Source organism: Pithys albifrons, chromosome Z (genome assembly GCF_047495875.1).
Source record: "Pithys albifrons albifrons isolate INPA30051 chromosome Z, PitAlb_v1, whole genome shotgun sequence".
NCBI classification, from domain to species: Eukaryota; Metazoa; Chordata; class Aves; order Passeriformes; family Thamnophilidae; genus Pithys; species Pithys albifrons.
The window spans coordinates 889,937-909,619 of NC_092497.1; the positions used below are offsets into that span (position 1 = coordinate 889,937).

Sequence of the window (19,683 nt, forward strand, 5' to 3'; positions counted from 1 at the left end):
ATCTCTGATGTGTTTTTCCCCTGATTTCCATTTGGAGTTTGCTTTGCAGGGAGGGCAGGGAGCTCTGACTTCACCCAAGTGATCTCTGATGTGTTTTTCCCCCTGATTTCCATTTGGAGTTTGCTTTGCAGGGAGGGCAGAGAGCTCTGACTTCACCCAAGTGATCTCTGATGTGTTTTTCCCTCTGATTTCCATTATGGAGTTTGTTTTGCAGGGAGGGCAGAGAGCTCTGACTTCACCCAAGTGATCTCTGATGTGTCTTTCCTCTGATTTCCATTTGGAGTTTGCTTTGCAGGGAGGGTGGAGAGCTCTGACTTCACCCAAGTGATCTCTGATGTGTCTTTCCCCTGATTTCCATTTGGAGTTTGCTTTGCAGGGAGGGTGGAGAGCTCTGACTTCACCCAAGTGATCTCTGATGTGTTTTTCCCCTGATTTCCATTTGGAGTTTGCTTTGCAGGGAGGGTGGAGAGCTCTGACTTCACCCAAGTGATCTCTGATGTGTTTTTCCCCTGATTTCCAGGTGCAGTTTGTTTTGCAGGGAGGGTGGAGAGCTCTGACTTCACCCAAGTGATCTCTGATGTGTCTTTCCCCTGATTTCCAGGTGCAGTTTGCTTTGCAGGGAGGGCAGGGAGCTCTGACTTCACCTAAGAGGTGATCACTCCTCTATCTCAAGCCAGAGTTAATTTTTCCAGCCCAGCCATGCATAGATATGTGTATTATTCTTCATGCTAAAGCTGCAGGGTTGCAGATTGCTCACAGAATCTTCCTGGAATTATGAACTCAACAAAAACATGTAAGCCCTTAACTCCAAAAGCCCCTAGAACTGAAGTGTGGTCAAATAAAACCAACAAGTGCCTGTTTGTCCTGGTGTGTTGTATTTTTCTGTGCTCTCAGAACCTGCTGATGTGAATGTGCACTTTTCTTAATGACAAACCCAGTTGCAGAAGGTTTAATTGATTGTCTGGAATGGATTTTTAGGCTTTTTTGGTGCATTTCAGTAGTTAATTGTGTGTATTCTCCAGCTCCAGAGTACTGGTGCTCCATCGCGTACTTCGAGATGGACGTGCAAGTCGGGGAGACGTTCAAGGTCCCTTCCAGCTGTCCCATTGTCACTGTGGATGGATATGTGGATCCCTCTGGAGGAGACAGGTTCTGCCTGGGGCAGCTTTCCAACGTGCACAGAACAGAAGCCATAGAGAGAGCAAGGTACCCCCCACAGCTCTGTGGAATTCCCTGTTGTTGTGTCTTTGTTGTGTTCCAGTCCCTCTGGAATTCTGATAATGTTTTGTTGTGTCTTTGGTGTGTTGTTGAAATATCAGGCATGGTGTGTTTGTGTGGATGATGCTCAGAGTGTGTCTTTCTGTGTCCTTCCTGTGGTGCTCTGTGGTTGGGAGCTGTGTGACTGTGCTGGTTTGAAGGAAAACCAGCAGGAGAAATGAACCCAACACAAAGAGATTATAAGTCAGAGTTGCACTTTAATAACAATATTACAATAAATGCAGTGGCACAAGGAGAAATTGGGTTTAACCCCCAACCCCAGCAGTGTAACCCACCCCCTGGGGCACAAACACAGGGGGGTTTGGTGGCCCCTGTGCTGAGCCCCACGTGGTTCCTCAGAGTCCAAAGGAAAAGGAAGGGACAAACCTGTTGGTGCAGATGGTGGCACAGTCTGGTGGAGAGTGGGGGGCTCCTCCTGTCCAGGTTCTGCTCCTCCTCTGGATCCAATGAGTGATCCCCAAGTCCCCAAACCCCCAGATTCCATCCCCTCAGGCCCAGGTGGGAGCCCCCAGTGCCTCCCCCAGGGCAGGGAGTTCCACCCTGGGGGATCTGACTCTGGCAGTCCGGGGGGATTTTGGAATGGTTGGTGGCCCATGAGCAGAGCTGAGCCCTCAGGTGGGTGTGGAGGTGCCCAGGAGTCCCTGGAGGGGAGTTCTCCCAGCTCCTCTGCCAGGCTTCTTTCCCAGCCAGCTCCCAGCCTGAGGGCTCAGCTGTGCCCTGGGCAGCTGCTGCCAATGGGCCATTGGGAACAGTTGTGGGCAATGAGTGGAGGGTTTAGAATGGACAGCTTTGGTCACCCCCACACAGGGATAAACTGGTCCCACCTGCTCAACTGGGACAGTGACAAAGCCCTGCACAGCCTGGCTGCTGTTGCTTGTCTTTTCTTTACTTTTTCCTGGGTACAATCAGCACCTCCTGCCCTTCTGTGTGCAGGCTGAGCGTTGACTTTCCACACCACAGGGTGATGTGAGAAGAACTGCAGTGTGGGGATTTGTCAGAGCAGCACAGGGAGGTTCTCAGAGGGCTGCTGGAGTTTCATTTTCTCGCTGGGCTTTGATGTGGAACCACAGAGAACCAGAGCAATATTGCAGCTTTTCTTCCCCCTCTTGGAAAGGAGAAGGAAGAAAATGCCACACTTTAAGCTTGTTTGGATCACACTGCAGCAACACAACATTCTGATTGTCACATTGTGACATTTCTGGAGGCATTTTCTTCCTTCTCCTTTCAAAGAGCTGTTCTTGAATGACTTTTCTTTAAAAAAAATACCTGTGGGACTTGACACTTCTGAACCAGTCTGGTGTCCCAGCTCTGTACTGGGAGTTGGTGGTTCCTAATCAGGTGTTTCTGGTCCTGCATTCTGTGTTTCCCATAAACCTTTACACGACATCACAGAGGGGTTTTCACTCTACAGATTTATGTAAGTTGATTCAGGGGCTCGTCAAGAAAAAGGATTTTATCCCTTCTCCATAAAATCATAATGGTCTTTACTAATTTATAATCAGTATTTAGTATTTTATATTAATTTTTTATTTCAGCTTGGGCCTTAGTGTGTCAGTTCTCTTAACCCTGCACAGCTTTAGACAAAGAGGAACTTAACTCTGAATTTTAAGAAATTTTAAGCTGAATTTTAAGAAAATTCATTTTAAGCTGAATTTTAAGAAATTTCAAGCTGAATTTTAAGAAAATTTATTTTATCTGAATTTTAAGAAAATTTATTTTAAGCTGAATTTTTAGAAAATTCATTTTAAGCTGAATTTTAAGAAATTTTAAACTGAATTTTAAGAAAATTCATTTTAAACTGAATTTTAAGAAATTTTAAGCTGAATTTTCAGAAAATTTATTTTAAGCTGAATTTTCAGAAAATTTATTTTAAGCTGAATTTTAAGAAATTTTAAGCTGAATTTTAAGAAAATTTAAGCTGAATTTTTAGAAAATTTATTTTAAGCTGAATTTTTAGAAAATTTATTTTAAGCTGAATTTTAAGAAATTTTAAGCTGAATTTTTAGAAAATTCATTTTAAGCTGAATTTTAAGAAAATTCATTTTAAGCTGAATTCTAAGAAATAAACCAAACCCCTGTTTAGATTAAAGGCTGAGCTGTACAAATTAAACCAGAAAACCTCTTGTGGTGGGTTTGGCTTAAGTTGAGTTTAGCTAAACCATCACACCTGTCTGGGTTGAGCTTGAAGCTGTAACAGTGTTTAGTTAAAAGGAAATACAGAGATCAGAGCAGCCCATCAGGGCTGTTAAAGTCACCCTAAATAAGGATATTTAACTTAATTTTGGGGAGGGGTTACCAGCTATAACTAATTATATAAACCTGGAAACACAAAGGTCTGGTTGAGCATCTTTGGTGGGTTTATCCCCATATTCCCAGAGCTGAATAAAAGGAAGAATTCTGTCCTGGAAACACAAAAATCTCATGGAACATCTTTCATGGAATTATCCCCCATATTCCCAGAGCTGAATAAAAGGAAGAATTCTGTCCTATTCTATTGGATTTGATTGTTTCTTAACTCAGAGCACACACTGACTTACCTGGAATAACAACCACGATGTCACATCCAGGTGTGAGAGCAGTGAAGACCAAGGTCCCACAGGTGAGTGTGTGCTGGGGAGCTGCTCCTGTGTGTGTCCCAGTCCAGCAGGTGGGACCAGTTTATCCCTGTGTGGGGGTGACCAAAGCTGTGCATTCTAAACCCTCCATTCATTGCCCACAACTGTTCCCAATGGCCCATTGGCAGCAGCTGCCCAGGGCACACCTGAGCCCTCGGGCTGGGAGCTGGCTGGGAAAGAAGCCTGGCAGAGGAGCTGGGAGAACTGCCCTGCAGGGACTCCTTGGCACCTCCACACCCACCTGAGGGCTCAGCTCTGCTCAGGGGCCACCAACCATTCCAAAATCCCCCCTGACTGCCAGAGTCAGATCCCCCAGGGTGGAACTCCCTGCCCTGGGGGAGGCACTGGGGGCTCCCACCTGGGCCTGAGGGGAGAGAATCTGGGGGTTTGGGGACTTGGGGGACCACTCATTGGATCCAGAGGAGGAGCAGAACCTGGACAGGAGGAGCCCACCACTCTCCACCAGACTGTGCCATCATCTGCACCAACAGGTTTGTCCCTTCCTTTTCCTTTGGACTCTGGGGAACCACGTGGGGCTCAGCACAGGGGCCACCAAACCCCCCTGTGTTTGTGCCCCAGGGGGTGGGTTACACTGCTGGGCTTGGGGGTTAAACCCAATTTCTCTTTGTGCCATTGCATTTATTGTAATATTGTTATTAAATTGTAACTCTGACTTATAATCTCTTTTGTGTTGAGTTCATTTCTCCCACTGGTTTCCCTTTAACCCATCCCATTTCTCCCCCAGTTTCCCTTTAACCCATCCCATTTCTCCCCCAGTTTCCCTTTAACCCATCCCATTTCTCCCCCAGTTTCCCTTTAACCCATCCCATTTCTCCCCCAGTTTCCCTTTAACCCATCCCATTTCTCCCCCAGTTTCCCTTTAACCCATCCCATTTCTCCCCCAGTTTCCCTTTAACCCATCCCATTTCTCCCCCAGTTTCCCTTTAACCCATCCCATTTCTCCCCCAGTTTCCCTTTAACCCATCCCATTTCTCCCCCAGTTTCCCTTTAACCCATCCCATTTCTCCCCCAGTTTCCCTTTAACCCATCCCATTTCTCCCCCAGTTTCCCTTTAACCCATCCCATTTCTCCCCCAGTTTCCCTTTAACCCATCCCATTTCTCCCCCAGTTTCCCTTTAACCCATCCCATTTCTCCCCCAGTTTCCCTTTAACCCATCCCATTTCTCCCCCAGTTTCCCTTTAACCCATCCCATTTCTCCCCCAGTTTCCCTTTAACCCATCCCATTTCTCCCCCAGTTTCCCTTTAACCCATCCCATTTCTCCCCCAGTTTCCCTTTAACCCATCCCATTTCTCCCCCAGTTTCCCTTTAACCCATCCCATTTCTCCCACGGTTTCCCTTTAACCCATCCCATTTCTCCCCCAGTTTCCCTTTAACCCATCCCATTTCTCCCCCAGTTTCCCTTTAACCCATCCCATTTCTCCCCCAGTTTCCCTTTAACCCATCCCATTTCTCCCCCAGTTTCCCTTTAACCCATCCCATTTCTCCCCCAGTTTCCCTTTAACCCATCCCATTTCTCCCACTGGTTTCCCTTTAACCCATCCCATTTCTCCCCCAGTTTCCCTTTAACCCATCCCATTTCTCCCACTGGTTTCCCTTTAACCCATCCCATTTCTCCCCCAGTTTCCCTTTAACCCATCCCATTTCTCCCCCAGTTTCCCTTTAACCCATCCCATTTCTCCCCCAGTTTCCCTTTAACCCATCCCATTTCTCCCCCAGTTTCCCTTTAACCCATCCCATTTCTCCCCCAGTTTCCCTTTAACCCATCCCATTTCTCCCCCAGTTTCCCTTTAACCCATCCCATTTCTCCCCCAGTTTCCCTTTAACCCATCCCATTTCTCCCCCAGTTTCCCTTTAACCCATCCCATTTCTCCCCCAGTTTCCCTTTAACCCATCCCATTTCTCCCCCAGTTTCCCTTTAACCCATCCCATTTCTCCCCCAGTTTCCCTTTAACCCATCCCATTTCTCCCCCAGTTTCCCTTTAACCCATCCCATTTCTCCCCCAGTTTCCCTTTAACCCATCCCATTTCTCCCCCAGTTTCCCTTTAACCCATCCCATTTCTCCCCCAGTTTCCCTTTAACCCATCCCATTTCTCCCCCAGTTTCCCTTTAACCCATCCCATTTCTCCCCCAGTTTCCCTTTAACCCATCCCATTTCTCCCCCAGTTTCCCTTTAACCCATCCCATTTCTCCCCCAGTTTCCCTTTAACCCATCCCATTTCTCCCCCAGTTTCCCTTTAACCCATCCCATTTCTCCCCCAGTTTCCCTTTAACCCATCCCATTTCTCCCCCAGTTTCCCTTTAACCCATCCCATTTCTCCCCCAGTTTCCCTTTAACCCATCCCATTTCTCCCCCAGTTTCCCTTTAACCCATCCCATTTCTCCCCCAGTTTCCCTTTAACCCATCCCATTTCTCCCCCAGTTTCCCTTTAACCCATCCCATTTCTCCCCCAGTTTCCCTTTAACCCATCCCATTTCTCCCCCAGTTTCCCGTTAACCCATCCCATTTCTCCCCCAGTTTCCCTTTAACCCATCCCATTTCTCCCCCAGTTTCCCTTTAACCCATCCCATTTCTCCCCCAGTTTCCCTTTAACCCATCCCATTTCTCCCCCAGTTTCCCGTTAACCCATCCCAGTGAGCCACTGGCCGTGTCTGTCTGTCCCTGCCCAGGTTGCACATCGGGAAGGGGGTGCAGCTGGAGTGCAAAGGAGAGGGGGACGTGTGGGTTCGGTGCCTCAGCGACCACGCCGTGTTCGTCCAGAGCTACTACCTGGACAGGGAGGCAGGACGTGCCCCCGGGGATGCCGTGCACAAGATCTACCCAAGTGCTTACATAAAGGTGGGTCTGAGACCCCCAGGGGGAAACTGGGGGGAAATGGGATGTGTTTGGTGGTTGGTGATGTTAGGAAGGTGAAAACTGGGGGGAAAATGGGATGTACTGGGGGGAAATGGGGGGTATTTGGTGCTTGGAAGGTGAAAACTGGGGGGAAATGGGATGGATTGTGGGGGAATGGGATGTGTTTGGTGCTTGGAAGGCAAAATCTGGGGGGAAATGGGATGGATTGTGGGGGAATGGGATGTGTTTGATCCTTGGAAATGTTAGGAAAGAAAATATTGGGGGGGAAATGGGATGTGTTTGGTGGTTGGAAGGCAAAATCTGTGGGGAAATGGGATGTATTGGGGGGGAAATGGGATGTGTTTGGTCCTTGGGAACATTAGGAAGGCAAAAACTGGGGGGAAATGGGATGTATTTGGTGCTTGGGAATGTTAGGAAGGTGAAAACTGGGGGGAAATGGGATGTATTTGGTGCTTGGAAGGTGAAATCTGGGGGTAAATGGGATGTATTGGGGGGGAAATGGGATGTATTGGGGGAAATGGGATGTATTTGGTGCTTGGGAATGTTAGGAAGGTGAAAACTGGGGGGAAATGGGATGTATTGGGGGAAATGGGATGTGTTTGGTGCTTGGAAGGTGAAAACTGGGGGGAAATGGGATGTATTGGGGGGAAATGGGATGTGTTTGGTGCTTGGAAGGTGAAAACTGGGGGGAAATGGGATGTATTTGGGGGGAATGGGATGTGTTTGGTCCTTGGAAATGTTAGGAAAGAAAATATTGGGGGGGGAATGGGATGTGTTTGGTCCTTGGGAACATTAGGAAGGCAAAAACTGGGGGGAAATGGGATGTATTTGGTGCTTGGAAGGCAAAAACTGGGGGGAAATGGGATGTATTTGGTGCTTGGGAATGTTAGGAAGGTGAAAACTGGGGGGAAATGGGATGTATTTGGTGCTTGGGAATGTTAGGAAGGTGAAAACTGGGGGGAAATGGGATGTATTGGGGGGAAATGGGATGTATTGGGGGGAAATGGGATGTGTTTGGTGCTTGGGAACGTTAGGAAGGTGAAAACTGGGGGGAAATGGGATGTATTAGGGGGGAAATGGGATGTATTTGGTGCTTGGAAGGTGAAAACTGGGGGGAAATGGGATGGATTGGGGGAAATGGGATGTGTTTGGTCCTTGGAAATGTTAGGAAAGAAAATATTGGGGGGGAAATGGGATGTGTTTGGTGCTTGGGAACATTAGGAAGGCAAAAACTGGGGGTAAATGGGATGTATTTGGTGCTTGGGAATGTTAGGAAGGTGAAAACTGGGGGGAAATGGGATGGATTTGGTGCTTGGGAATGTTAGGAAGGTGAAAACTGGGGGGAAATGGGATGGATTTGGTGCTTGGGAATGTTAGGAAGGTGAAAACTGGGGGGAAATGGGATGTATTGGGGGGGAAATGGGATGTATTGGGGGAAATGGGATGTGTTTGGTGCTTGGGAATGTTAGGAAGGTGAAAACTGGGGGGAAATGGGATATACTGGGGGGAAATGGGGGGTATTTGGTGCTTGGAAGGTGAAAACTGGGGGGAAATGGGATGTATTGGGGGAAATGGGATGTGTTTGGTGCTTGGAAGGTGAAAACTGGGGGGAAATGGGATGTGTTTGGTGGTTGGGAATGTTAGGAAGGTGAAAACTGGGGGGAAATGGGATATACTGGGGGGAAATGGGATGTGTTTGGTGCTTGGAAGGCAAAATCTGGGGGGAAATGGGATGGATTGTGGGGGAATGGGATGTGTTTGATCCTTGGAAATGTTAGGAAAGAAAATATTGGGGGGGAAATGGGATGTGTTTGGTGGTTGGAAGGCAAAATCTGTGGGGAAATGGGATGTAGTAGGGGGGAAATGGGATGTGTTTGGGGGGGAAATGGGATGTGTTTGGTCCTTGGGAACATTAGGAAGGCAAAAACTGGGGGGAAATGGGATGTGTTTGGTCCTTGGGAACATTAGGAAGGCAAAAACTGGGAGGAAATGGGATGTGTTTGGTGCTTGGGAACGCTAGGAAGGCAAAAACTGGGAGGAAATGGGATGTATTTGGTGCTTGGGAACGCTAGGAAGGCAAAAACTGGGAGGAAATGGGATGTGTTTGGTGCTTGGGAACGCTAGGAAGGCAAAAACTGGGAGGAAATGGGATGTATTTGGTGCTTGGAAGGCAAAAACTGGGGGAAAATGGGATGTGTTTGGTGCTTGGGAATGTTAGGAAGGTGAAAACTGGGGGGAAATGGGATGGATTTGGTGCTTGGAAGGTGAAAACTGGGGGTAAATGGGATGTATTGGGGGGGAAATGGGATGTATTGGGGGAAATGGGATGTATTGGGGGGAAATGGGATGTATTGGGGGGAAATGGGATGTGTTTGGTGCTTGGAAGGCAAAATCTGGGGGGGAAATGGGATGTATTTGGTGCTTGGGAATGTTAGGAAGGTGAAAACTGGGGGGAAATGGGATGTATTGGGGGGAAATGGGATGTATTGGGGGGAAATGGGATGTGTTTGGTGCTTGGAAGGCAAAATCTGGGGGGAAATGGGATGGATTTGGTGCTTGGAAGGCAAAAACTGGGGGGGAAATGGGATGTATTTGGTGCTTGGGAATGTTAGGAAGGTGAAAACTGGGGGGAAATGGGATGTATTGGGGGGAAATGGGATGTATTGGGGGGAAATGGGATGTATTAAGGGGGAAATGGGATGTGTTTGGTGCTTGGGAATGTTAGGAAGGCGAAAACTGGGGGAAAATGGGATGTATTGGGGGGAAATGGGATGTATTGGGGGGAAATGTGATGTATTAGGGGGGAAATGGGATGTGTTTGGTGCTTGGAAGGCAAAAACTGGGGGGAAATGGGAAGGATTTGGGGGGAAATGGGACGGATTTGGGGGGAAATGGGAAGGATTTGGAGGGAGATGGGATGTGTTTGGTCCTTGGAAATGTGAGGAAGTCAAAAATTGGGGGGAAATGGGATGGATTAGGGGGGAAGTGGGATGGATTTGGTGCTTGGGAATGTTAGGAAGGAAAAACTAGGGGGAAATGGGATGTATTTTGTCCTTGGAAGGCAAAAACTGGGGGGGAAATGGAATGTATTTGGAGGAAATGGGATGTATTGGGGGGAAATGGGATGTGTTTGGTGCTTAGAAATGTTAGGAAGGTGAAAACTGGGGGGAAATGGGTTGGTTTGGTCCTTGAAAGTGTTAAGAAGGAAGAACTCAGGGTGAAATTTGATGTATTTGATGTTTGGAAAACTCTAAAAATTCCACTTAAAGTGACTCTTAAAACTGGAAATGTCATCTGGGTGCCACAAGAGTAACTAATTTTGTGTTTCATCACAATCCCAACAGAATTTTTTTGTATTTTTGGGTTTAAATTCAGTGCTGCTCACGTTTTTAGCATGGGTTGTCTCTTTTTTCTCCTCCAAAACAAGAAAACTTGGGGAATTATTTATAAATTCTGTACAAGTGTGAGTTGAAGTGCTTCAGATTTCTGTGCCTGTTTCCTGGAAATCCAGGGGTGTGGCTGAAAGGTTGGAAGTTAATCAGGCTGTGATCCTGAGTCAGTCCCACACCAGGTGATGCTTGAGGCAGGTTCTGGTGTGACATCCTGAATTTCCAAGGATCAGCTTTACAACATTATTCCTGTTAGAAATCAAACTTTCTTTGCCTTTCCCAAGTGTGTGTTGAGGCTGCAGAATTTGGGAGAGCAGAAGGGTCAGGGAAGGGGATTGAGGAGTCCTTTCCTTCTCTGATTTTGGCAAATTTTAATGAATTCAACGTTTTAATTCCTGTTTTAGGTGTTTGACCTGCGCCAGTGCCACCGCCAGATGCAGCAACAAGCTGCCACTGCCCAGGCTGCTGCTGCTGCTCAGGCTGCAGCTGTGGCAGGGAACATCCCTGGGCCAGGATCCGTGGGGGGAATCGCCCCAGCCATCAGTAAGTACTCCAGCAGCTTTTTTACCTTCCTTGGAAACAAAGTGCAGCATCACAGAGGTGACAGCAAGGAGGGGAGAGCAGGGTCAGGGTGAGCTGGGGCAGGGTTGGCCTCGTGGTATCTCTGTTTGCATTCCCTCTGTCCCACTGTCCTTCCCTCTGTCCCACTGTCCTTCCCTCTGCCCCACTGTCCTTCCCTCTGTCCCCTTTTCCTTCCCTCTGTCCCCTTTTCCTTCCCTCTCTCCCCTTTTCCTTCCCTCTCTCCCCTTTCCCTTCCCTCTCTCCCCTTTCCCTTCCCTCTCTCCCCTTTCCCTTCCCTCTCTCCCCTTCCCCTTCCCTCTCTCCCCTTTCCCTTCCCTCTCTCCCCTTCCCCTTCCCTCTCTCCCCTTTTCCTTCCCTCTCTCCCCTTTCCCTTCCCTCTCTCCCCTTCCCCTTCCCTCTCTCCCCTTCCCCTTCCCTCTCTCCCCTTTCCCTTCCCTCTCTCCCCTTTCCCTTCCCTCTCTCCCCTTTCCCTTCCCCCTCTCCCCTTTCCCTTCCCCCTCTCCCCTTTCCCTTCCCCCTCTCCCCTTTCCCTTCCCTCTCTCCCCTTTCCCTTCCCTCTCTCCCCTTCCCCTTCCCTCTCTCCCCTTTCCCTTCCCTCTCTCCCCTTTCCCTTCCCTCTCTCCCCTTTCCCTTCCCTCTCTCCCCTTTCCCTTCCCTCTCTCCCCTTTCCCTTCCCTCTCTCCCCTTTCCCTTCCCTCTCTCCCCTTTCCCTTCCCTCTCTCCCCTTTCCCTTCCCTCTCTCCCCTTTCCCTTCCCTCTCTCCCCTTTCCCTTCCCTCTCTCCCCTTTCCCTTCCCTCTCTCCCCTTCCCCTTCCCTCTCTCCCCTTCCCCTTCCCTCTCTCCCCTTTCCCTTCCCTCTCTCCCCTTTCCCTTCCCTCTCTCCCCTTTCCCTTCCCTCTCTCCCCTTTCCCTTCCCTCTCTCCCCTTTCCCTTCCCTCTCTCCCCTTTCCCTTCCCTCTCTCCCTGCTCCACACTCCACTTTTCCCTCTGCAGCCTCCAGGGAGTGTTGGGTGTGGAAGTGGCTTTTTACTGTACCAAAACACAACCAAAAATATGTCAAAACATGTCAGATATCACAACACTGTTGATTTCAACAGATTTAAACCAAAAAATCCTTGATTACCAAATGATCTTTGGTATCAGACCAATGATCTTTGATACCTCAGCTCATAAAAACGTTACTCAAAGCAACAGGCAACAAAAAAATCATTGACTGGGCGTAGGAAAACTTCAGATTCTTGAGGAAGAAACTGAGAATGTTTTTCTCTTTATTTTATTAATTATTCTGGGCTGACATTTTCTTAGTTCTTACTTTCTAGAGCCTTGAAATTGTTCCTAAAGTCCTTTTAAAGGTGTGAGTACATTCAATATCTCAATCTGCTTTATGGGCCATGGTGTTTTCCTGATTCCTTTTATTGCCACGTGGCTCTTTCCAGTTGTCCTACAAATTGTTGGAGGCAATTTAATGTTGTTTTTTTTTTGCTTTTATTTGTGAACTGGAGTTTTCCAGCTGTATTATCTTTTTATTTTACTAACTGTGAGTAGTGATTTGCTCATCCAGCTCCCTGGTCTGAGTTCTCACCCCAAAAGTGCAGCATTTGGCAAACCTCAAGAAAATCAGTATTTTGTGACTCTTACCTCCTAAATAAGCTTGACATGCATTGTGAGGCTTTTGGGGTTCAGCCCTTCTGATTTATGTGGGTTTAGGGGGGATATTGGGAAGGAATTTTAGGCTGGGAGGGTGGGCAGGCCCTGGCACAGGTTGGGCAGAGAAGCTGTGGCTGTTCCTGGATCCCTGGAAGTGTCCAAGGCCAGGCTGGAATAACCTGGGCTGGTGGAAGGTGTCCCTGCCCATGGCAGGGGGTGGAAGCTTTAAGGTCCCTCCTAACCCAAACCATTCCATGATTCTGGAGCCAGGCTGGGAGAGCTGAGGGGGCTCACCTGGAGAAGAGAAGGCTCCAGGGACACCTGAGAGCCCCTGCCAGTGCCTAAAGGGGCTCCAGGAGAGCTGGAGAGGGACTGGGGACAAGGCCTGGAGGGACAGGACACAGGGAATGGCTTCCCAGTGCCAGAGGGCAGGGTTAGATGGGATATTGGGAAGGAATTGCTGTTTGTGAGGGTGGGCAGGCCCTGGCACAGGTTGGGCAGAGAAGCTGCGGCTGCCCCTGGATCCCTGGAAGTGTCCAAGGCCAGGCTGGATGGGGCTTGGAGCAGCCTGGGGTAGTGGAAGGTGTCCCTGCCCATGTCAGGGGGTGGAAGCTTTAAGGTCCTTCCTAACCCAAACCATTCCATGATTCTGGAGCCCCTCTGGGCTGGAGCCAGGCTGGGATAGCTGGGGGAGCTCACCTGGAGAAGAGAAGGCTCCAGGGACACCTGAGAGCCCCTGCCAGTGCCTAAAGGGGCTCCAGGAGAGCTGGAGAGGGACTGGGGACAAGGGATGGAGGAACAGGACACAGGAAATGGTTTAGGTGGGACATTGGGAAGGAATTCCTGGCTGGGAATCTGGGATTGTCCAGCCTGGAGAAGAGAAGGTTTCAAGGAGACCTTGGAGCATCTTCCAGTGGGTGAAGGGGCTCCAGGAGAGCTGGAGAGGGACTGGGGATAAGGCATGGAGGGACAGGACACAGGGAATGGTTTAGGTGGGACATTGGGAAGGAATTCCTGTCTGGGAATGCTGGGATTGTCCAGCCTGGAGAAGAGAAGGCCCCTGGGACACCTGAGAGCCCCTGGCAGGGCCTAAAGGGGCTCCAGGAGAGCTGGAGAGGGACTGGGGACAAGGGATGGAGGGACAGGACACAGGGAATGGCTTCCCAGTGCCAGAGGATGGGTTTAGTTTGGATTGTAGGAAGGAATTCCTGTCTGTGAGGGTGGTGAGATCCTGGCACAGGTTGAGCAGAGAAGCTGTGGCTGCCCCTGAATCCCTGGAAGTGTCCCAGGCCAGGTGGGATCAACCTGGGATAGAGGAAGGTGTCCCTGCCCATGGCAGGGGGTGGGATTGGGTGATCTTTAAGGTCCCACAGAGCTGTGGCTGCCCCTGAATCCCTGGAAGTGTCCCAGGCCAGGTGGGATCAACCTGGGATAGAGGAAGGTGTCCCTGCCTTGGTAGGGGTGGGACTGGGTGATCTTTAAGGTCCCACAGAGCTGTGGCTGCCTCTGGATCCCTGGAAGTGTCCCAGGCCAGGCTGGATCAACCTGGAATAGTGGGAGTTTTCCCTGCTCATGGCAGGAGTGGGACAGTGTGGAGAGAAGGGAAAAGAAGCAGAAGAAGAGAGAACTATGTTTGCATTAACAATATTTAAACTAAACTTGCACAGGAATATTCACGTTTCAGGAGGGACTTTATTCAGAACTATTTTTTCACACAGTTACACACAAACTTAAAACCTGCACACACCAAGCAAACCATCCAACATCACACAGCTACAGCTAATTATCAAGTAATGTGTATTTCCCCAAAATTGCTAGATCCAAACAGTCTTAATGCAGCTTATTTTAACTTTATATTAATGTTACTCCACGGAGTTTCTGCAGGATTTGTTTCTTGCTTCTGTACCAGCTCAAGGTCTCTGGACAAATTCCATTCTTATCTAAGCAGCACCTGCAAACTTGTTGTAGGATTCATAACATTTTCAAGGTGTCAAACCAAACAGGACAGGATGAGCTTTAAGGTCCCTTCCAGGCCAAATCATTCCAGGGTTCTATAAATTGAAGTTGGAGATGAGAAAAAAATTCTTTGCAGAGAGAGTGCTCAGGGATTGGAATGGGCTGCCCAGAGAGGGGGTGGATTCCCCATCCCTGGAGGTTTTTCAGCTGAGCTTGGCCGTGGCACTGAGTGCCATGATCTGGTAAAGGGACTGGAGTTGGACCAAGGGTTGGACTTGATGATCTCAGAGGGCTTTTCCAACCCAATCCTTTCTATGATTCTATTCTATGATCTATAGGGGTGTGTGAGGGTCTGTGGGGTTCTATGGGGGGCTATGAGGGGTCCATGGGGGTCTATAGGGGATCTATAGGGGTGTGTGAGGGTCTGTGGGGTTCTATGGGGGGTCTGTGGGGGGTCCATAGGGGGTCTATAGGGGATCTATAGGGGTGTGTGAGGATCTGGGGGGGTTCTGTGGGGGGTCTGTGACGGGTCCATAGGGGGTCTATAGGGGTGTGTGAGGATCTGTGGGGGGTCCATGAGGGTCTATAGGGGTGTATGAGGGTCTGTGAGATCCATGGGGGTCTATTGGGGATCTATAGGGGTGTGTGAGGGTCTATGAGGTGTATGGGGGTCTATGAGCATCTCTAGGGGGTCTATGGGGGGTCTGTGGGATTCTATAGGGGGTGTGTGAGCATCTCTGGGGGGCTATGGGGGTTTAATCTTACCACTTTGAAAGCCTTTGTCATAGAATTATGGAATCACAGAATGGATTGGGTTGGAAAAGACCTCCAAGATCATCGAGTCCAACCCTTGGTCCAACTCCAGTCCCTTTACCAGATCATGGCACTCAGTGCCACGGCCAAGCTCAGCTGAAAAACCTCCAGGGATGGGGAATCCACCCCCTCTCTGGGCAGCCCATTCCAATGCCTGAGCACTCTCTCTGCAAAGAAGTTTTTTCTGCTCTCCAACTTCAATTTCCCCTGGCAGAACTTGAGCCCATCGTGCCCCCTTGTCCTATTGCTGAGTGCCTGGGAGAAGAGACCAACCCCCACCTGGCCAGAACTTCCCTTCAGGCAGTTCCAGACAGTGCTGAGGTCACCTCTGAGCCTCCTCTTCTCCAGGCTGAACACCCCCAGCTCCCTCAGCCTCTCCCCACAGCACTTGTGCTCCAGTCCCTTCTCCAGCCTCGTTGCTCTTCTCTGGCCCCGCTCCAGCCCCTCAATCTCTTTCCTCAACTGAGGGGCCCAGAACTGAACACAACACTCAAGGTGTGGCCTCCCCAAGGCAGAGTCCAGGGGAAGGGTCACTGCCCTGGGCCTGCTGGCCACGCTAGTTTGGATCCAGGCCAGGATCCCCTTGGCCTTCTTGGCCACCTGGGCACACTGGTGGCTCCTGTTGAGCTTCCTGTCCCTCAGTCCCCCCAGGTCCCTCTGCCTGGCTGCTCTCCAGCCACTCTGTGCCCAGCCTGGAGCGCTGCAGGGGTTGGGGTGGGCAAAGGGCAGGACCTGCACTTGGCCTTGTTGAACTCCATCCCACTGGAATCAGCCCATCTCTCCAGTCTATCCAGATCCCTCTGCAGAGCCCTCCTGCCTTCCTACAAGTCCAGGTCCTTCTCCAGGTCTCTCAGGTCTATCCAGACCCCTCTGCAGAGCCCTCCTGCCTTCCACCATGTCCAGATCTTTCTCCAGATTCCTCCAGCCTGTCCAGATCCCTCTATAGATCCCTCCAGAGTCTCCAGATCCCTCTGCAGAGCCCTCCTGCCTTCCAGCAGGTCGACAGTCCCTCCCTACTTGGTGTCATCAGCAAATTTGCTGATGATGGACTCAATCCCCTCATCTAAATCATCAGTAAAGATGTTAAACAGGACTGGACCCAACACTGACCCCTGGGGGACACCACTGGTGACCAGCTGGACACAGCCCCGTTCACCAGCACTCTCTGGGCCCTCCAGCCAGCTCTTAACCCAGCAGAGGGTACACCTGTCCAAACCATGAGCTACTGGAGCATCTCTCCAGGGGCTGAGGCATCTCCTTCAGCCCACCAGGCCTTATCAGAGGGGCCATCACCCCACAGACCCTCATCTGCCCTGCCCCTCTGTGTGCAGGTCTGTCTGCGGCCGCGGGGATCGGCGTGGACGACCTTCGCCGCCTCTGCATCCTCAGGATGAGCTTTGTCAAGGGCTGGGGACCCGACTACCCGAGGCAGAGCATCAAGGAGACTCCCTGCTGGATCGAGATCCACCTACACCGTGCCCTGCAGCTGCTGGACGAGGTGCTGCACACCATGCCCATCGCAGACCCGCAGCCTCTGGACTGACCCCCGGGCGGTGAGAGGGAGTGTAAAATACCCTTCTGTTCATAACCTCAAGATATATTTTACTTCTGTTCTGCTTAACCTCCTAAAACCGGGTTTTAAAAATGTGTTTGCCGCCTTGCTCTCAGCTGAAAGGAACCGATCATGAGGAATGTTTGGGGTTCAAGTTGGTTTCAGAACTTCATGGTCCTTAATCTGGGCTTAAAGGGTGAGGTGAAGAGACCCCACAGTCCAAGTTGGTCTCAGAACTTTAAGGTCCTTAATCTGGGCTCTAAAGGGTGAGGTGAAGAGACCTCACAGTCCAAGTTGGTTTCAGAACTTCATGGTCCTTAATCTGGGCTTTGAAGGGAGAGGTGAACACCCTGCAGAGACCTCACAGTCCAAGTTGGTTTTAGAACTTTAAGGTCCTTAATTCAGGGCTCTGAAGTTAGAGATGAACACCCTGCAGAGACCTCACAGTCCCAGTTGGTCTCAGAACTTCATGGTCCTTAATCTGGGCTTAAAGGGTGAGGTCTCCCTGCAGAGACCTCACAGTCCAAGTTGGTCTCAGAACTTTAAGGTCCTTAATCTGGGCTTAAAGGGTGAGGTGAACACCCTGCAGAGACCTCACAGTCCAAGTTGGTTTCAGAACTTCATGGTCCTTAATTCAGAACTGTGAAGGGAGAGGTGAAGGCCCTGCAGAGACCTCACAGTCCAGGTTGGTCTCAGAACTTTAAGGTCCTTAACCTGGGCTCTGAAGGGAGAGGTGAAGAGACCTCACAGTCCAAGTTGGTCTCAGAACTTTAAGGTCCTTAATCTGGGCCCTAAAGGGAGAGGTGAACACCCTGCAGAGACCTCACAGTCCAAGTTGGTTTCAGAATTTATTGGTTCTTAATTCAGGGCTCTAAAGGGAGAGGTGAAGAGACCTCACAGTCCAAGTTGGTCTCAGAACTTTAAGGTCCTTAATCTGGGCTCTGAAGGGTGAGGTGAACACCCTGCAGAGACCTCACAGTCCAAGTTGATCTCAGAACTTCATGGTCCTTAATCTGGGCTCTAAAGAGTGAGGTGAAGAGACCTCACAGTCCAAGTTGGTTTCAGAACTTCATGGTCCTTAATCTGGGCTTAAAGGGTGAGGTCTCCCTGCAGAGACCTCACAGTCCAAGTTGGTCTCAGAACTTCATGGTCCTTAATTCAGGGCTCTGAAGTGAGAGGTGAACACCCTGCAGAGACCTCACAGTCCAAGTTGGTCTCAGAACTTCATGGTCCTTAATCTGGGCTCTAAAGAGTGAGGTGAAGAGACCTCACAGTCCAAGTTGGTCTCAGAACTTTAAGGTCCTTAACCTGGGCTCTGAAGGGAGAGGTGAAGGCCCTGCAGAGACCTCACAGTCCAGGTTGGTCTCAGAACTTTAAGGTCCTTAATCTGGGCTCTGAAGGGAGAGGTGAACACCCTGCAGAGACCTCACAGTCCAAGTTGGTTTCAGAATTTATTGGTTCTTAATTCAGGGCTCTGAAGGGTGAGGTGAAGAGACCTCACAGTCCAAGTTGGTCTCAGAACTTCATGGCTCTTAATTCAGAACTGTGAAGGGAGAGGTGAAGAGACCTCACAGTCCAGGTTGGTCTCAGAACTTTAAGGTCCTTAACCTGGGCTCTGAAGGGAGAGGTGAAGAGACCTCACAGTCCAAGTTGGTTTCAGAACTTCATGGTCCTTAATTCAGGACTCTGAAGGGAGAGGTGAACACCCTGCAGAGACCCCACAGTCCAAGTTGGTTTCAGGATTTATTGGTTCTTAATTCAGGGCTCTAAAGGGAGAGGTGAAGAGACCTCACAGTCCGAGTTGGTCTCAGAATTTTAAGGTCCTTAATTCAGGACTCTGAAGTGAGAGGTGAACACCCTGCAGAGACCTCACAGTATTGGGATTGTTTGTTTGTTTTTTCCCTTTGAAACTTTTCCTTCTCTATGGTGGCACCTTGGTGATAATAAACTCCACAGGAGCCTTTTGTATGCAGAATATATATTATATATATATATTTATATCTGAAAATTCCTTCTAATAGTGGCAAACATTTACCTTATAGGGCCTCTAAAGTTCCAGCTGATTTGTGATGTTCTGTTTAGGGATTAGCAGTTGACAGAAGATTTCTTTATTTTATCAATGATTTTTTCCAGGTTAAAGCCTAGAAGCTGCCAAAAAAAAAAAAAAACATAAAAAGGAGGGGATGAGACACAGATTGTTGGCACGATTAAAAACTTTGCTAGTTTTTGAGACAAAGATACCTTAGATTTTTATTTCTATAGACACGTGAGTTTTGGAACACTAAAGGAAATGGAAACTGCCAGTGCTGGCACTCAGTTTAGGTGTGATGTGGAATACCCAGTCTGCAAAGTCACCACTGAAATTACATAATGAGCACCTGAATGGCAGCAACTTATTTTCTTAATTTGCTACTGGTTCAATGACTCAAGTAAAACTCAGCAGGTATTTTCCAAGAAATTTTGCCTGACTCTTTGTTACTTCCACATGCCACGACACATCAGTATTAGGGATCCAGTTTTTTGTGTCTGTTCACCATTTCCACTCAGGGCAAGATGGCAAACCTGTTTTTATCCCTCTTGGTTATTTGAAGCCCTTTTTATGCCATCAGTGACCGTATCTCAACTGGCAATGACTTTGTATAGACCATTTATAGTAGAAAAAGATGCAAAAAGTATCACTGTATGGCAGATACAACAGTTATGCTTCCTCTCTAGCTGATAGTATAAATAAAAAGGATGGAAAGCCTGATTTTTATAAATTTATCTCGCTTCTCTCATGCAATTCTGCACCTTGAAACCCTTGGTGGATTCCCCCCCTCTGCAGGGACAGCAGAGCCAAGAGTGGCAGGAGGTTTTGTTGGTTGAACTTCCCAGGAAGCAACTCCAACTTTCCTTATTTTCACATTTTCTCAATAAAACCCATCCTGGGGATCTTTATCTTTGGTTATTTTTGGGACATGAGGAAGGAGCAGG

General features: G+C 49.1%; 1 protein-coding gene across 2 annotated transcripts in view; it reads left to right on the forward strand.

The window, feature by feature from the left end:
* Positions 1–19,473, forward strand: part of SMAD4 (SMAD family member 4) — a 56,539-nt gene extending 37,066 nt beyond the window's left edge. For both annotated transcript variants that reach the window (XM_071581438.1, XM_071581439.1), the window contains 4 exons: positions 1,023–1,206; positions 6,585–6,753; positions 10,565–10,703; positions 16,490–19,473. In XM_071581438.1, coding sequence (XP_071437539.1) covers positions 1,023–1,206; positions 6,585–6,753; positions 10,565–10,703; positions 16,490–16,701 — 704 coding nt within the window. In that variant the 3' untranslated portion in view covers positions 16,702–19,473. The remainder of the gene's footprint in view (positions 1–1,022; positions 1,207–6,584; positions 6,754–10,564; positions 10,704–16,489) is intronic.
* Positions 19,474–19,683: the final 210 nt, after the last annotated feature.